The 14,658-nt window shown below is 42.4% G+C and overlaps 1 protein-coding gene across 2 annotated transcripts; it reads left to right on the top strand.

Annotated features, from left to right (window-relative positions):
- Positions 1–4,627: 4,627 nt before the first annotated feature.
- LOC103708331 (DEAD-box ATP-dependent RNA helicase 31-like) lies at positions 4,628–11,216 on the top strand. 2 transcript variants are annotated; one of them, XM_039131204.1, is made up of 11 exons: positions 4,628–5,286; positions 6,569–6,675; positions 7,977–8,032; positions 8,229–8,453; positions 8,545–8,751; positions 8,825–8,911; positions 9,001–9,096; positions 9,178–9,393; positions 9,670–9,852; positions 10,727–10,996; positions 11,030–11,216. In XM_039131204.1, exons 1-10 carry the CDS (start codon positions 4,679–4,681, stop codon positions 10,952–10,954), a joined length of 2,013 nt encoding a protein of 670 aa, XP_038987132.1. In that variant the 5' UTR covers positions 4,628–4,678; the 3' UTR covers positions 10,955–10,996; positions 11,030–11,216. The 2 variants fall into 2 exon arrangements, with proteins under 2 accessions (XP_038987132.1, XP_008791429.2); XM_008793207.4 differs by having other exon boundaries at positions 10,727–11,216.
- The last annotated feature ends 3,442 nt before the right edge of the window (positions 11,217–14,658 follow it).

Below are 14,658 nucleotides of genomic sequence, written 5' to 3'. Positions count from 1 at the left end.
TGTTCCTAGATGAAATGCCCTTGAAAATATCCTAGAAAATGCAAATTAGTGGAAAATTATTATGACAAACTACTTTATGAGTATGTTGTGATCGAGGCTCGCCGTCTCGATATCGGACACTGTACTAGTATGACACCAGTACAGTGTCGATATGATATGGTACAAATTTTTTAACAGTCCATACCGGATACCGACACCGAATCGTTACGCCCTTCTAGACAAGTTTCTTGTTCAAGTAAGGTTGTATATAGTGCTTTCAAAGAGATACCGGTGTTGTTTCTATCTTGACTCCTACCATCCAAGGGTAAATATCTCATCGTCATAAATTTCAATGTAAGTTTCATAATTCAAGAAGTTAAATAGAATTCCTCGAGAAGGACAGCAACATAGGGGAAGGGGAATGAAGATGCAAGCGAAGGGATTCCAAGTGTGATATTCTTCTTGTTCAAGAACTAACCAAGTGCACGCACTAAATATTAGCTTGTTGATATTCTTATGGTCCAGGATTAGAATACTTATTGCAAAGGTAACTAGTTGGCTAGCTAACTTTGCATAGGGAATCAAGGTGAACCCAATTTGACAGGCTATCTTCCCTTGCAACAATATGATCTTGTGTTTGTATACTCTACATGTCACTTGAGCATGTGATATTACTGAATCGAGAAAGAGATAACGATCATGTACCATTATTTAAAAAGATAGATACACGATACTGAATAATAGTTGCCGGCAGATATGAACTGAAAATAGAGTAAGAGATTAAAGAATAAGAATCTAAGAGTCATAAATTTAAAAAATTATTAAAATATCAAAATTACATGGATGTTGTTGGGGGAAAAATGGACCACCCTACAAATACAATTAAAGTACCCAAATCAGAAGGCCGAGACCAGAAGGCTGCTTCGCTCAGAAGGCCGAGCACCGAAGGCTGCCGAGCTCATGCAGGCTGCCGAGCTCAGAAGGCCGAGCACAGAAGGCTGCCGAGCTCATTCAGGTCGAGCTCATGCAGGCTGCCGAGCTCATGCAGGATGCCGAGCTCAGAAGGCCGAGACCAGAAGGCCGAGCACAGAAGGCTGCCTAGCTCAGAAGGCCGAGCACAGAAGGCTGTCGAGCTCATTCAGGCCGAGCTCATGCAGGCTGCCGAGCTCAGAAGGTTGCCGAGCTCATGCAGGCTGTCGAGCTCAGAAGGCCGAGCACAGAAGACTGCCTAGCTCAGAAGGCCGAGCGCAGAAGGCTGCCGAGCTCAGATGGCCGAGCTGACCTCAGAAGGCTGACCTCGTCGTCCACATGCTGCGGCAATGCTCTGCAGTAGTCTCACCGTACCGTGCTTTACTTGCCGGCCACGCCACCACATATCAATCAGAGACCATACCCTGCTACGACTGTCAACGTCTCACCATTTCCAAGAATGTACTGCACTGCGCGCCACAAGCAAGCTCTGGCTACACGCCATCTCCTCCCATGATGGAAACGGGCCATCCACGGCAACTCATTACTTCCACGCCCACGTCGAATCGTGACGGTAACCCATTAATTCGCTCAGTCACATCACAGGTAACCCTGGCACTCCCCCTAGAAAAGGGGAGCTTCTCAAAAGGGGCTTCTTTCTCCCAAAGGAGGGCTTGGGACTTCTACATACAGTCCATCTCCTTCTCCAAAATTAAACCCCTCTCTGACTTAAGCATCGGAGGGGCGGCGCCGGAAATCCCGGCCACCGGCTTCTTGCAGGTCTCCCGGAGGACGCCACCCGCCGACGGACCGCCACCCGCCATTCTCGCGTCGGAGCTCCTCCTTCTCAGCCGACGGCCGCCCTCGGATCCAATTTCCAGCAACAGATGTTTATGTGTAAACTTCTCATGCGATATAAATCATGTACCTCCTCACTTGAAATGCTAATCCCTTGCAGACTAGAATATTAGATGAAGGTCCTTCACAAGAAAGAGGCACTAATGCTATGTATCGGCGGCTTTTACCTACCTACCTACCTACATACGTACGTACGTACGTACGTACGTATGTACAAAGGTACATATATATATATATATATATATATATATATATATATATATATATATATATATATATATATATATATATATATATATATATATATATATATATATGCAGTCATGGAGATGTAGCATTCTTTTTTTTTTGTTGTTGTTAAATGAAAAATGTAGAGACTAATAGATCATTCATCCAACTACAAACTAACTATTTTCATGGGCTTGCCAATTCACGCTTGAAAGTTAACATGTGGAAGCGTTTAATGTTATATGGGACCAGTTACATGTATATGAAAAATTCTCCATGCACACGGCATGAGGGTATTGGAGTAAGATGCTAAGGTCAGGAAGTCTAATAGAACATTCATCCAATCTTTATGCTTGAAAGTTAATACAGGGAAGAGTCCGATGCTACGGGGAACCAGTTTCACATAGGGGTGGCAATCGGGTCGGGTCAGGCATAAACAGGTCGGGTCAGATACCAATCGGGTCAAAAAATTATAAACCTAAACCCGACCTGTTTATTAAACAGGTCAGGAATTACAACCTGAACCCGACCTGTTTAATAAACAGGTCACCTGATCCGACCCGTTTAAGACCCGTTTAAGAAAAAAAAAGAAAAAAAAAGATGGGGGCCGGCGGGATGGGAGGGGAAGAGACTCGAGAGAGAGAGAGAGAGAGAGAGGAGAGACCGAGAGAGAGAGAGAGAGAGAGAGGAGAAACCGAGAGAGAGAGAGAGAGAGAGAGAGAGGAGAAACCGAGAGAGAGAGAGAGAGAGGCAGTAGGGTAAAGGAGAAAAAAAAATCACTGCTCATCTTCTTCCCCGATCGGCCTCCCTCGCCACGGCTGCACCCGAGCCGCCACCCCGCACCGCCCGCGGCGTCCCCGCTGCGCCCGAGCCGCCACCCCGCACCGCCCGCGGCATCCCCGCTGCGCCCGAGCCGCCACCCCGCACCGCCCGCGGCATCCCCGCTGCGCCCGAGCCGCCGCCCCGCACCGCCCGCAGCGTCCCCGCTGCGCCCGAGCCGCCGCCCCGCACCGCCCGCGGCGTCCCCGCTGCGCCCGAGCCGCCGCCCCGCACCGCCCGCGGCGTCCCCGCTGCGCCCGAGCCGCCGCCCCGCACCGCCCGAGCCGCCGCCCCGCACCGCCCGCGGCGTCCCCGCTGCGCCCGAGCCGCCGCCCCGCACCGCCCGAGCCGCCGCCCCGCACCGCCCGCGGCGTCCCCGCTGCGCCCGAGCCGCCGCCCCGCACCGCCCGAGCCGCCGCCCCGCACCGCCCGAGCCGCCGCCCCGCACCGCCCGAGCCGCCGCCCCGCACCGCCCGAGCCGCCGCCCCGCACCGCCCGCGGCGTCCCCGCTGCGCCCGAGCCGCCACCCCGCACCACCCGCGGACTCCGCCTTGCCGCGTCTCCGACGACCTCGACGCCGTTGGATCTGGAATAAGGCTTCTTCGGAGCCGTCGATTTGGAGGAGGAAAAAGGGTGGAGGAGAGGGAGGAGGAGGAGGAGGAGAAGGGCGAGAACCATCGATTTGGAGGAGGAGGAAGGGTGGAGGAGAAGGAGGAGGAGGAGAAGGGCGAGAACTGTCGATTTGGAAGAGGAGGAGAAAGGATGGAGGAGAAGGAAGAGGAGAGAATGGCCATGGGGAGGTGGACTTGAGGTTCGGAGGAGAGGAGACTCGGGGAGGGGCTGACTGCTGAGGGAATAGAGCTCGGCGGCGCCATTTCAATGTTTCACAAACCCTAAATCCTAATTCTAAAATCGGGCTAAGTGAATCGGGCCTAGACAGTGAAATCGGGCTATGGAGTGAAATCGGGCCTAGGCGGAGAGTTGGGCCGGCTCTGGACTTTATCTTGTGGGTTATAACTCTCATCTATCAGCCCAATAGTTAAACGGGTTAAACGGATTAAACGGGTCAGACATCTAAAACCCGTATCCGACCCAATTAATAAACATGTTAAACGGGTCAACCTGTTTACGACCCGAACCTGTTTAGGCCAAACCCAAACCTGTTTATGGCGGGTCGAACACGGGTCGGATTGGCGGGTCGGGTCCTATTTTGCCACCCCTAGTTTCACATGCTCAATTTTTTTTTTTTTATATACCACATGGGATGGGAGGATTGATATAAATACAATATTTGTTACCAAAATACAGAAGATGATCAAATAGTAAGTTACGTGGATTCGAGGAGCCTTCAATGTGCACTTAACAGATAGAAATTATTACATAGAGTAGATCCACGATGGATCTAAGATGAAATAATCCTATGCGGAATTATTGATGAATTGATTAAATAGATTCATTTCATTTTAGACCGATGGTGGATCTGATACGTGGAGGCTTAAAAAGAAGGCCTATTCTATAGCAACCGATTGAAAATTATTAGATAGAGTAGATTCATGATAGATCTAGAATGAAATTATCCTATGTGGATTTATTGATGAAATTATTAAATGAATTTATTTCATTTAGTCCCATGCTACATGTGATGCTGCTACTTGGAGGTTTAATAGGAAGCCCTATTCTACAGTAACCGGTTGGTAATTGTCTTACTACCTCGCACGTGCTATTGGCACGAGCAGCAATCCAGTCGCTTGCCTACAAAACGGTTCCTCGTTCCATCCCACGCAAAACCCTAAACCCCATCCCTCTCCAACCCCCCATTCCAAAGATGCCGGGCGGCGAGCTCCTGCCCTTCCGCCCGCTGGACTCCAGCGGAATCCTCCGCTCCCCTCGATGCCTCAGCGTTTTGGGCAGAGCGTTCCCCTTTAAGCTCAAGTACCAAACCTGCTCCTCAAGGCCACGCCCCCTTCTCTTCCCTCGCCGCTGGAGGAGGGAGCTCTGGGTGGCGAGCATCGGGGGAAGAGAGAAATTTTTGTTCGAGGACGAGGCCAAGTTCGGCGATCGGATCAGTGATCGAAAGACTGAGAAGTTGGATCAAAATAGGGTAAGAATAAAGAAAAATGAGAGGGAATCCTCGGTGCCCTTGAAGAGGCAGAGAGACGGTGTCTCCGATGGTTTCCAGGGGGTTGACGACAGGAGGAAGTCCAGGCATTTCCTCTCTAAAAAGAGATTTGATGGCGAAGTGGACGAGGAAGAAGGGAAAGATCATTTCTTTTTTGCCAAGCAGAGGAGTGAAGGTGGCCGTGGTCTAAGTGAGAGGAGATCAGCTCTCAAGGTATCGGGAGAGCAAGAGAAGAGGGATGATGATGAAGTAATCACAAAAGCCACGGGAAGAAGTTCTGCAGTAGAAAATGAATCCCACCTGAGCCAAACTAGGTAATCTTTTTTTGCAAGTCTAGAACAATTTGTTTTAAATCATTGAAAAGTTCAAACTTGCTTACATTTTGGAAGTTATTCCTTTTACGAATTTGATTAGTTGTTTCTTAATTAGGGACATGGTGTAAACATGTTAGAAGGACAATTGAATTTATCACTAGCAAATTATTTTTGGCATTCCTTTCCTTCCAATAGAGCCAAACGGTCTTGCCCGGAAAATCCTTTTTGCACTTGCTTATAATTAATCGCATTCCAGATCAGTGAAATCACTTGGATGCAAATTTTCTTAGTGGTCTTAACGAGGATGAATATATGTTTTGCGTAAAAGCACATTGGCCTTCATTTAAATTTTTTAAGAGTATGGTAGTCCTTTCATAAGTCTAAAAGGACATGGCCAAGCAAACGTGCTAAAATTATAAACAGTCATTATTGTTTTGAAAAGTTCTATATGGGGAGTTCTCAGAATGATTGCCTATCTTAATTAAACCCTAGGCAATAGCATGATGGAAAACATAATGAGGCCACTGGAACTCCAAAGGACATGAATTCCTAATTACCTGCTCTTATAATCCAAAAAATCTATAAAGGTTAAGCTGATGAATCTTGATCTATTCTATTCCACAAATCATGGAAATCAAAATGTTGTAATCGTATTGCAATGGATGGGTATATGCCAACTTAGATATTTACAAACATGCCATGCCTATAAGGTGCCTGACTCGTTTTTTGCCTAAACTTTCTTTATTCTCTTAGAATTGTCACATGCATGGTTTGCCATACCACACTGTATCGGGAGAAAAACGGTACGAAACTTAACTTCAAGTCGGTACAAGCTCTGTACCGACTTATACCGAGGCGTAGCGAAGTGCGTACTAGTCTGTATCGATTTGCACCGAGGCGTACTGAAATAAAAATTGAAAAAAATGGTTAAAGAGCTATTTCGGTATAGAAGTATACCGTACCGTACCAAATTGATAAGGTACCAATACAGTGCTTGGGACCGAGATTGCGGACCTTGGTCACGTGCATATTTTGCCTTGTAATTCGACCCCTCTCTCTCTATCTCAGGGTATATTTAAGATTTGAACTTGTCTGATAGATGGCTTGTAGCAGGACTCATGTTACTTCTTAGTTTTTTTGGGATTAAAATTCTTACAAAAGTACATCATTTTGTTATCAGATTATGATTTTAGTTTTTGTCTGTAGGTATATGGTTCATTATGCATGTGCATGATATATAGAAACTTGATTTTTACTCAATTTCCTCTGCTGTGTGCTTCAGGTTTGAACAATGTTCTATTTCTCCATTGTCATTGAAAGGAGTAAAAGCAGCTGGATATGAGAGGATGACTCTGGTGCAAGAAGCAACTCTCCCTCTCATCCTTGAAGGTTACATTCTTTATAATAGGATTTACAAATTTAACTATGCTTTACCATGTATTGACTAAAAATCAGGTTCTTGATGCAAGTTAACAGAATTGATATGTTTGGGAAACTCTCATTTACTTTTGGCGATTAGACTATTTCAGTTTATGCTAGTGGCATTGCCGAACATGCACTTGTTTGAGTCATCTATGAAAGTACATAGGTAACCTTGATGTTTCAGGAGTCTTCAAGAGGTCAAAGAAACAGATTATATAATAACTATGTGGATGTCATCTGATGAGAAGCTTCCATCTATTGGCTTGTGGGACCCTCCACTTTCTATAGTCATGAAAAGTTTAACAGTATACCTTCCATCATTTGGCAAGCAACATGACTGGAGAAGATGCAAGGCACACTTATTCTATCCAGTGTTAGCTCCGTTCAATTATTTGTTCTCTTATAAAACTAGACTCAAGAGCACATTTATGCAAGCATAACTTTGACAAAGCCAAAGAAAAAGACCATATACCCATAGTTAATTGGTCAAGATGCATGTCTAGTGACCATGCAAAGAGACCAATTATCTTACTTTTGTATGTTAATTTGTAGAAAGTTTTTATTTCTTGGCACTAGTTAGTAATTGTTTAATAGAATGATTGCGGAAGGTGATAGATGATCTGATTTAAGAATTTAACAACTTGGCATCGATTAATAAGAAAAGGTCACTGAAATAGTTGTGGTATGGTTAAGGAACCAATCCTTCCAAATTTGAGGATAGCCAACGATAACAGCTTTGAACCTAATTTCAAGTGCATACAGTCATAAGCCTCAGGCAGTTTAAATCTGAAAGCTACAACTTTGTCTTCTTTATTTATCTAAACTGTCAATTTTTTAAAAGCAAGGAGATGGTTATCATGCTCCTTCTTACTTAAAATTACATCATAGTGCACTGACATCTTTACAAGCACTTAATGATATGTTGGAACCTATTTGAGATTTAAGTTTTTGTGTGGATTATTTGGGTCTATGGAAGTATCCTTGTCATATATGTCAGTTACTTGAAAAAATATGACTCTTTACCATGTCAATGTTGTGTGCTCCTGTATTATGCAAAGCACTGGGCATAATGCTTTCTAGTACATTGAATGAAGATGGTAATGCAGATTCTTTGCCATCATCAAGTGCTAAATATGTATAGGAAATCAATAAATCACATACATCTCTTTGTTTATTCTCATAGGATTTTAGTAAGTCATATGATTCTTGAAACTCGTGTCTGAGAGCCACATATTATGATGACACTGTAACCTTTTTTTGTGTTCTAGGCAAAGATGTTCTTGCAAAGGCAAAGACGGGGACTGGAAAAACTTTAGCATTTTTGGTAGTCATCTGTATCATCTCTATTCTTTTGGCTCTTGACCCCCAAATAATGGGATTCTGCCTGTTTTTCTCATTTTACTATCCCTGCACGCTGCTTACAAAAGCTTCTAGTTTTTATTGTGTTACTTTTCAAAGCAAAAATCCTTGGCTGGTATGTTAACCATGATTTATAGTCAACAATGAAAGTTTGTTTACAGCTTCCAGCAATTGAGGTCATTTCCAAATTGCCTCCTGGTGATCGTGATCCAAAAAGACCCTCAATCAATGTGCTTGTTGTATGCCCTACCAGAGAGCTTGCAAGCCAAGCTGCAGCAGAGGCTAACAAACTTCTAAAGTTTCACCCTTCTATTGGTGTACAAGTTGTAATTGGCGGCACACGGCTAACGTTAGAACAGAAACGCATGCAAGCTAATCCTTGCCAGGTTGGACACTCAAATGGTTGTTGCAGAATCTGAAAATTACCAATTCTCAGTACAAGCTGTATTCTAAAATAAGTAAGCATCAAATGAACAGATTCTTGTGGCGACACCTGGAAGACTGAAAGATCATATCAAAAACACGCCAGGATTTGCCACTCGGCTAATGGGCGTGAAGGTCATTGTTCTTGATGAAGCTGACCAATTATTAGATATGGGATTTCGGAAAGATATTGAAAATATTATTGCTGCTGTTCCGAAACAAAGGCAAACACTTCTATTTTCTGCTACAGTTCCAGATGAGGTATCTTTTCATGTCTTGTCTATCTAATTCTAGTCTACCTTGAGAAGATCTCAACAGATGATGTTGTGTCTAGGTCCGTCAAATTTGTCACATTGCTATGGAAAGCGACTACGAGTTTATTAACACAGTGGAAGAGGGTACTGAGGAAACACACTCACAGGTTTCACTTACATAATCGATAAAAGAAGTATTTGATCAGTTTGTTGATTCTGTAACTCCTGAATTTCTTAATCTGTGCATGTTAATCAGGTCAGACAAACGTATCTAGTTGCACCGTTAGATAACCATTTTCAAATATTATACAGTATTCTTACAAAGCATATTTCAGAAGATGCTGACTATAAGGTAAGTGATGCTATTTCTCCATGCGTCCTTTTTCTGTCCATGTGTTTTGTTTGCGATGTTCTTTATATGGAGTTGTTGCAGGTAATTGTATTTTGTACAACTGCGATGGTTACAAAACTTGTCGCTGATCTTCTCTCTAAATTGCACTTGAATATACGAGAGATCCATTCAAGAAAGCAACAAAATTATAGAACCAGGGTTTCCGAAGAGTTTAGGCAGTCAAAAGGGCTTATACTTGTGAGTTCTGATGTGTCCGCAAGGGGAGTTGATTACCCGGATGTCACCCTTGTTATACAGGCAAGTTGCTGCAACTTTGTGGTTCCTTCTATCAGCATTAACTAAGTTCATATCCTGCAATATTATCTGAGTATGAGATAACTAAATGCATGCATATATAGCACAACTTCACAAGAAAAAGACATTTTGCTGTGTTTCAGATTGATCATAGAGGCTCAGAGAGAATTTTATAGATTTTTTTATACATCTTATCTTAATCAAGCTCATGTACACTTTATTTGTTGGGCATGCTATCCTTCCTCAAAAATTCACATTATCTGATTTATCATATTATAGGTTGGCTTGCCTGCTGATAGAGAGCAATATATACATCGACTCGGTAGAACTGGTCGAACGGGTAAGGAAGGAACGGGCATATTGATACTGGCACCATGGGAAAAGTTCTTTTTGCCTAGCATCAATGATTTGCCAGTAACAGCGGCTCCACTGCCACCAACTGATCCAAACACCAGAATGAAAGTGAGTATCATGCTTATTTCATTTTCCTCTGCTTTCTCTGCATTTTTTATATAGTGTTTCATTATATTAATCTAACTAAAGCTTTAAAATCAACCATGATGTACTTGTTGATTTGTAATGACTATATTAATCAAATGTTATATCCAAGACATGCACATAAATGGAAAAAAAAGAGGATTTTTTTCCAGGGGTGAGGGTGGGGTGGGGGAGGTGTGTTAATAGAAGTGGAACCAGTTCTCTCTCTCTCTCTCTCTCTCTCTCTCTCTCTCTCTCTCGCTCGCTCGCTCGCTCTCTCTGTGTGTGTGGCTCCATATTATACGTATTCATGCTTGATTTTACTTGTTTTAGTCAACATTTTCTTTTGCAGTCCTCAAAGTGAAGGTATGCCATGGACCAGCTTTTTTTTTTTTTAATGTGGGTTTGAATATATTAAAGCTGTCATGTTTTGTGCATATAATTGCTACATGTGGCTCAGTTATTTCTCTTTCTATGTTATTTGGTTGTTAATACATTTTGGTTGGATAAGTGCTGGTGCCAACCACTGTAACTTCTTTGGACAAAGGAAGTGGCATAGGGGCATGGACCAGTATTGGAACCAATATATAATACCACTCTAAGGGAAAGATCCAAGAGAATTGCACCTCTTAAAGTTGGATGTGCATTTATCACATTATATAAATAATTTATGCAATTTGGAGGATCACAATGCATCACGAATGTAACTGTTATATCGAACCCTGTCTGTTCATTTTGGAAAACCAGTGTGCCGCAAACTTGCCACCACCTTGGTTGTTCAGCCTTTTCTCCACTTTATATAATGTTTTACAACATTCTTATACAAAATCCTTTTTTTTCTTAACCTGCGTTTGCATAGGTGGAACGTGCACTATCAAATGTGGAGATGAAGAACAAAGGATCGGCTTATCAAGCTTGGCTAGGTTATTACAATTCAAATAAAAATATCAGCCGAGACAAGACAAGGCTTGTGGCACTAGCAAATGAGTTCAGCCAAAGCATGGGGCTCCACAATCCTCCAGCCATACCCAAACTAATTCTTAGAAAAATGGGCCTGAGCAATGTACCTGGTTTGTGCACCAAGTAGCTCTTTCGAAACTTCATTTACTCTCCAGGACAAATCTAAAGATTCTTTGTTAGCTTTACTGTTAAGTGATTATTTTTTTTTGTTCGAAACAATTGGATTTACAGTAGCTCTTCTACAAAGACTGAAGCTGCTTATTTGTGGGAATTCTACTCCCTTGAATTCTTGTTGCAGTCACTTTTTTGGAAAAGCCTAATGTGCTATTGAGGTTGTTAAAAAAAAATTCTTTTAATAATGGTCTGGAAAGTATCACTACCATTCTGGATTTCTAGAGTGCTCTGAGATTGAAGTATGCAAGTTTTGTGAGTATCATTTAGAAATAAACTTTGCTTGTTGATGATTTTATGCTAATTTGTGACAGTGGCCGATCGGTTCGATCTTATTTATGATTTGATAACAAGGGTCGTGCATACTAGCATGATGTTTCTTGAAATCAGTAAAGAGGAATCGTGTACTTCCTTTAGTTTTTGGGTAATCAGGGAATGAAAGGCTGCCTATTACTAGATATGATTATGGTTTAGTTGCCTTCGGGAATGGGAACCGTGTGCAATGCTTAAGCTTTCTCATACTTGGTCGTTCTAATGACGAAACGTAGCACCTGGAACCAGCAGCAAGGGCCATGGAACGGTAATTTCAGATGATTTTTTGTAACATTTTCTTTTGTTATTTTATCCCTCCAAAAAAAAGAAGTTAGGCACGATCTCTGTGCACAGCAAAGATGTTCAAGTGTATGCTCATTTGTTTTGCCATTTTATTTATTTATCTCCATATGATTTGAATTCTTGGATGGATAAAATAAAATTGAAAAACTTGCCCAACCGAAGTAACGCAGGCTTGCAACCCGAGTGGGGGCACGGCGGTGGTGGAATACTAGGTTCTTTTGGATGAATATGGTGGGGTTGTCCAATTGAAGCAAGCGCAGAGATTAGCTGAAAACTTTCACAAGCTAGTGTGGGAGTGCATTTAGGGGGAAGCTGGGTTGGTTTCTGTCATTCCTGGTACTAAATGTACACAAACATCATTTGACCTGATCGAACTTGTCAAATGCTTCTTGCTATTCAATTGAAGGGCTTGTCTGGTTGTACCCAGCTCCCATGCCCATATGAGAAGTAGGAATGCAAGAAAAAGGCATGGTGGATTCAGTGAGGCTCTCATACGAGGCTTGTTTGCCGCACGTACCACTTTCGCGTACGACGTGATTTCAGGCAGTCAGCCTGGCAGGCAAGGAGTGGAGCTCCGTACGAAGTAATTGTCCTGAACACCGTTTTTTAGTCCCACATCGAAAATAATGAATTTTCATTGCATGCTTAAATTAAAGAAAGGGAAGAGTACGGCAACCAAGCCTTGGGATGAAGTGAGTGGGCCTTTATTGGGCCTGGAAAGTCCCTGGGTCGTTCACCGCAGAGATGTGGCGCCCGAAAGGGTTTGACCCCTTTGAGCTTAACTGGGTTCTTCATCGCCTTGTGCGAGGGGCGGAGACGTGTGTGGAGCCCTCGGAAGAACCTGGCTCGAAGGATTAATGACCGAATCACAGTTATTCACTTGATCCAATCTTCATGGATTAACAGAACGGGGCTTACGATCCTGAGGCTTAACTCTTTTTTTCGACTTTTCCCTCGTTGACGTTTGAATTAACATAACCACAGGTGTTGTAGCCTCAAGGATCCAGAACTAATATCAGATTATTGTAGAAGGTCCAGCTTTTCCGCATACTAACTTCCCATTGTTAATTTGAAAGTAGGTGGTTTTAGGAGATTAACTTGGTTTAATGTATTTTTATTTATGGTGGGTTAGTTTCCATTTTTCAAATCTCAAGCCAAAATGTAATGTAATGTTTACGTTCTCAGGTTGATGGTTCTGTAATTAGAACGCTTCTGTAACATCAGGGAGGCAGAACACGATCACAGGGAAAACCTGAGATCAACTCCTGATGCATCTTGGCATGAAGTCATATGTTGGCAGCAGGTTGCAGATGATTCTTTGGTAGGAAAGGACCTTTCAAAAGACATGACATGAAGAGATGCCCATGCTGGTTTACCACCTCAGGAAGCAACCGAGAACAGGTGCAGAACTTTTGGGGAATTATGGAAGTCGATGATAGCGATTCCGGCCTCTTGAAGGCTTTTTTCTTGAAATTTAGCCCCTGCTGCTGCTGCTGCTGCTGTCATCCCTCTGTTCTAATTAGGTGCTTTCGATGTGATGCATTTTTCTATCAACTTGGAGAGCCATCTCTGGGAAGTTGTAGGTCTGTATAACGTTAATGACGTTTCCAGGAATGAACTATAAATTGCACTAGTGACATGATTCAGGGACAAACACAAACGTTAATGACGTTTCCATGTGTACCTTATGTCTGTTCTTGCCACGGTATATGAATTTTGTGCTTTTCTACCTCTACCTGACCTCATTCATCTCCTGTTTTCGTTCCATAGGCACACTCAGTGACACCAGCATGCTTTTATTAACTCCAATTAGTTGGTCATCACTGTCCCTGGTGCAATGAAAGACATCAGGTTGCGGCAGCTATTTAATGGTATGCTAGTTGGCCATGAGATATCCATCAAACTTGAAGATTGATTAGTTTTATTTGGAGCACATAAGCATGCATCTTCTTTATTTATATATGGGTACCGAACATTGATGCAATAATAGGATTATGCGATCGCATGTTAAGATTGTTCATGCATATTGTGCATGTATCTCTTCAATCTATCTGAGCAGTTCCATGCACTTGGATTGTGACAAAATGGAAATTTTAAGCTGCATCTGGTAGGGACCTCAAGAGTCCACATGCACTTCTAATGGATTTTCACAAGAGGAGAATGAGGTAGATCATACCTTATGTGAAATTGCTGCAGCTTGATTTCCATACCTGTGTGTTCAACATCTTACAGTAAATTGGGTCGTAAATAAATGCTACATTGCACAGTAAATTGGCCCGATGTATGTTTTGATCTAGCTTCTGGTCGACATGTTACTGCTATTTTTCTTTAGATCTGTTGATCCTATAGATACCAGATGGGTTAAGAACCTTGTCCCTCTCTTTAATTTCGTTTGTACTCTAAACAAAGAGGGAGGAGAAATGTTCCATGGCGGATTCACTTCGGGCCTCCGACTGTCGCATGGAACCATGGGCGCGAGGTGGAGAGTGTTGGAAAATAATTTGCTAAAATTTTATAAATCTGTTTTATATAATTTTATTTTTAATATTTAATTATTGATTTTATGCACATACTAAATAAATTAATTAAGTTTTGAGGCACTTTCTTTAGAGTAGAATTCGTCTTGTCTAGGTACAAACAGTCTACTTTCAAGATACAACGAATTGCTTCGTGTTCTCCATAAAGTGCATTCTATCAAAGAAGAATCAAAGTCTAACCCGAACTAGCCAATCTAGATGCGTTGAAAATCAGCAAATGTTCATTGAAGCAACCTCTATTAATCCTCTCATATATTAACACAATCATTCTCAAATGCTTATTGGGTATACTTGAGTTCGCTCATTTAGTGCTCTTAATTCTCTTTTCTAATTTGGAGTTATTTGGAAAAGAAGATATTCTCATGGATGGAAAGTAAGATCACTTTTTTATTTATAAATATGAAAAGGTAAGTATGATTAGATGCTTAAGTATTCTTTTGTTGAATGTATTTCTTCACATAATCCATCTATCCATCAAGAGTTGTCTTTGGGAATCATCATCAGATGA

The sequence above is a fragment of the Phoenix dactylifera genome, chromosome 11, assembly GCF_009389715.1.
Source record: "Phoenix dactylifera cultivar Barhee BC4 chromosome 11, palm_55x_up_171113_PBpolish2nd_filt_p, whole genome shotgun sequence".
Classification (NCBI taxonomy): Eukaryota; Viridiplantae; Streptophyta; class Magnoliopsida; order Arecales; family Arecaceae; genus Phoenix; species Phoenix dactylifera.
This window is presented reverse-complemented; position numbering and strand designations above follow the sequence as displayed.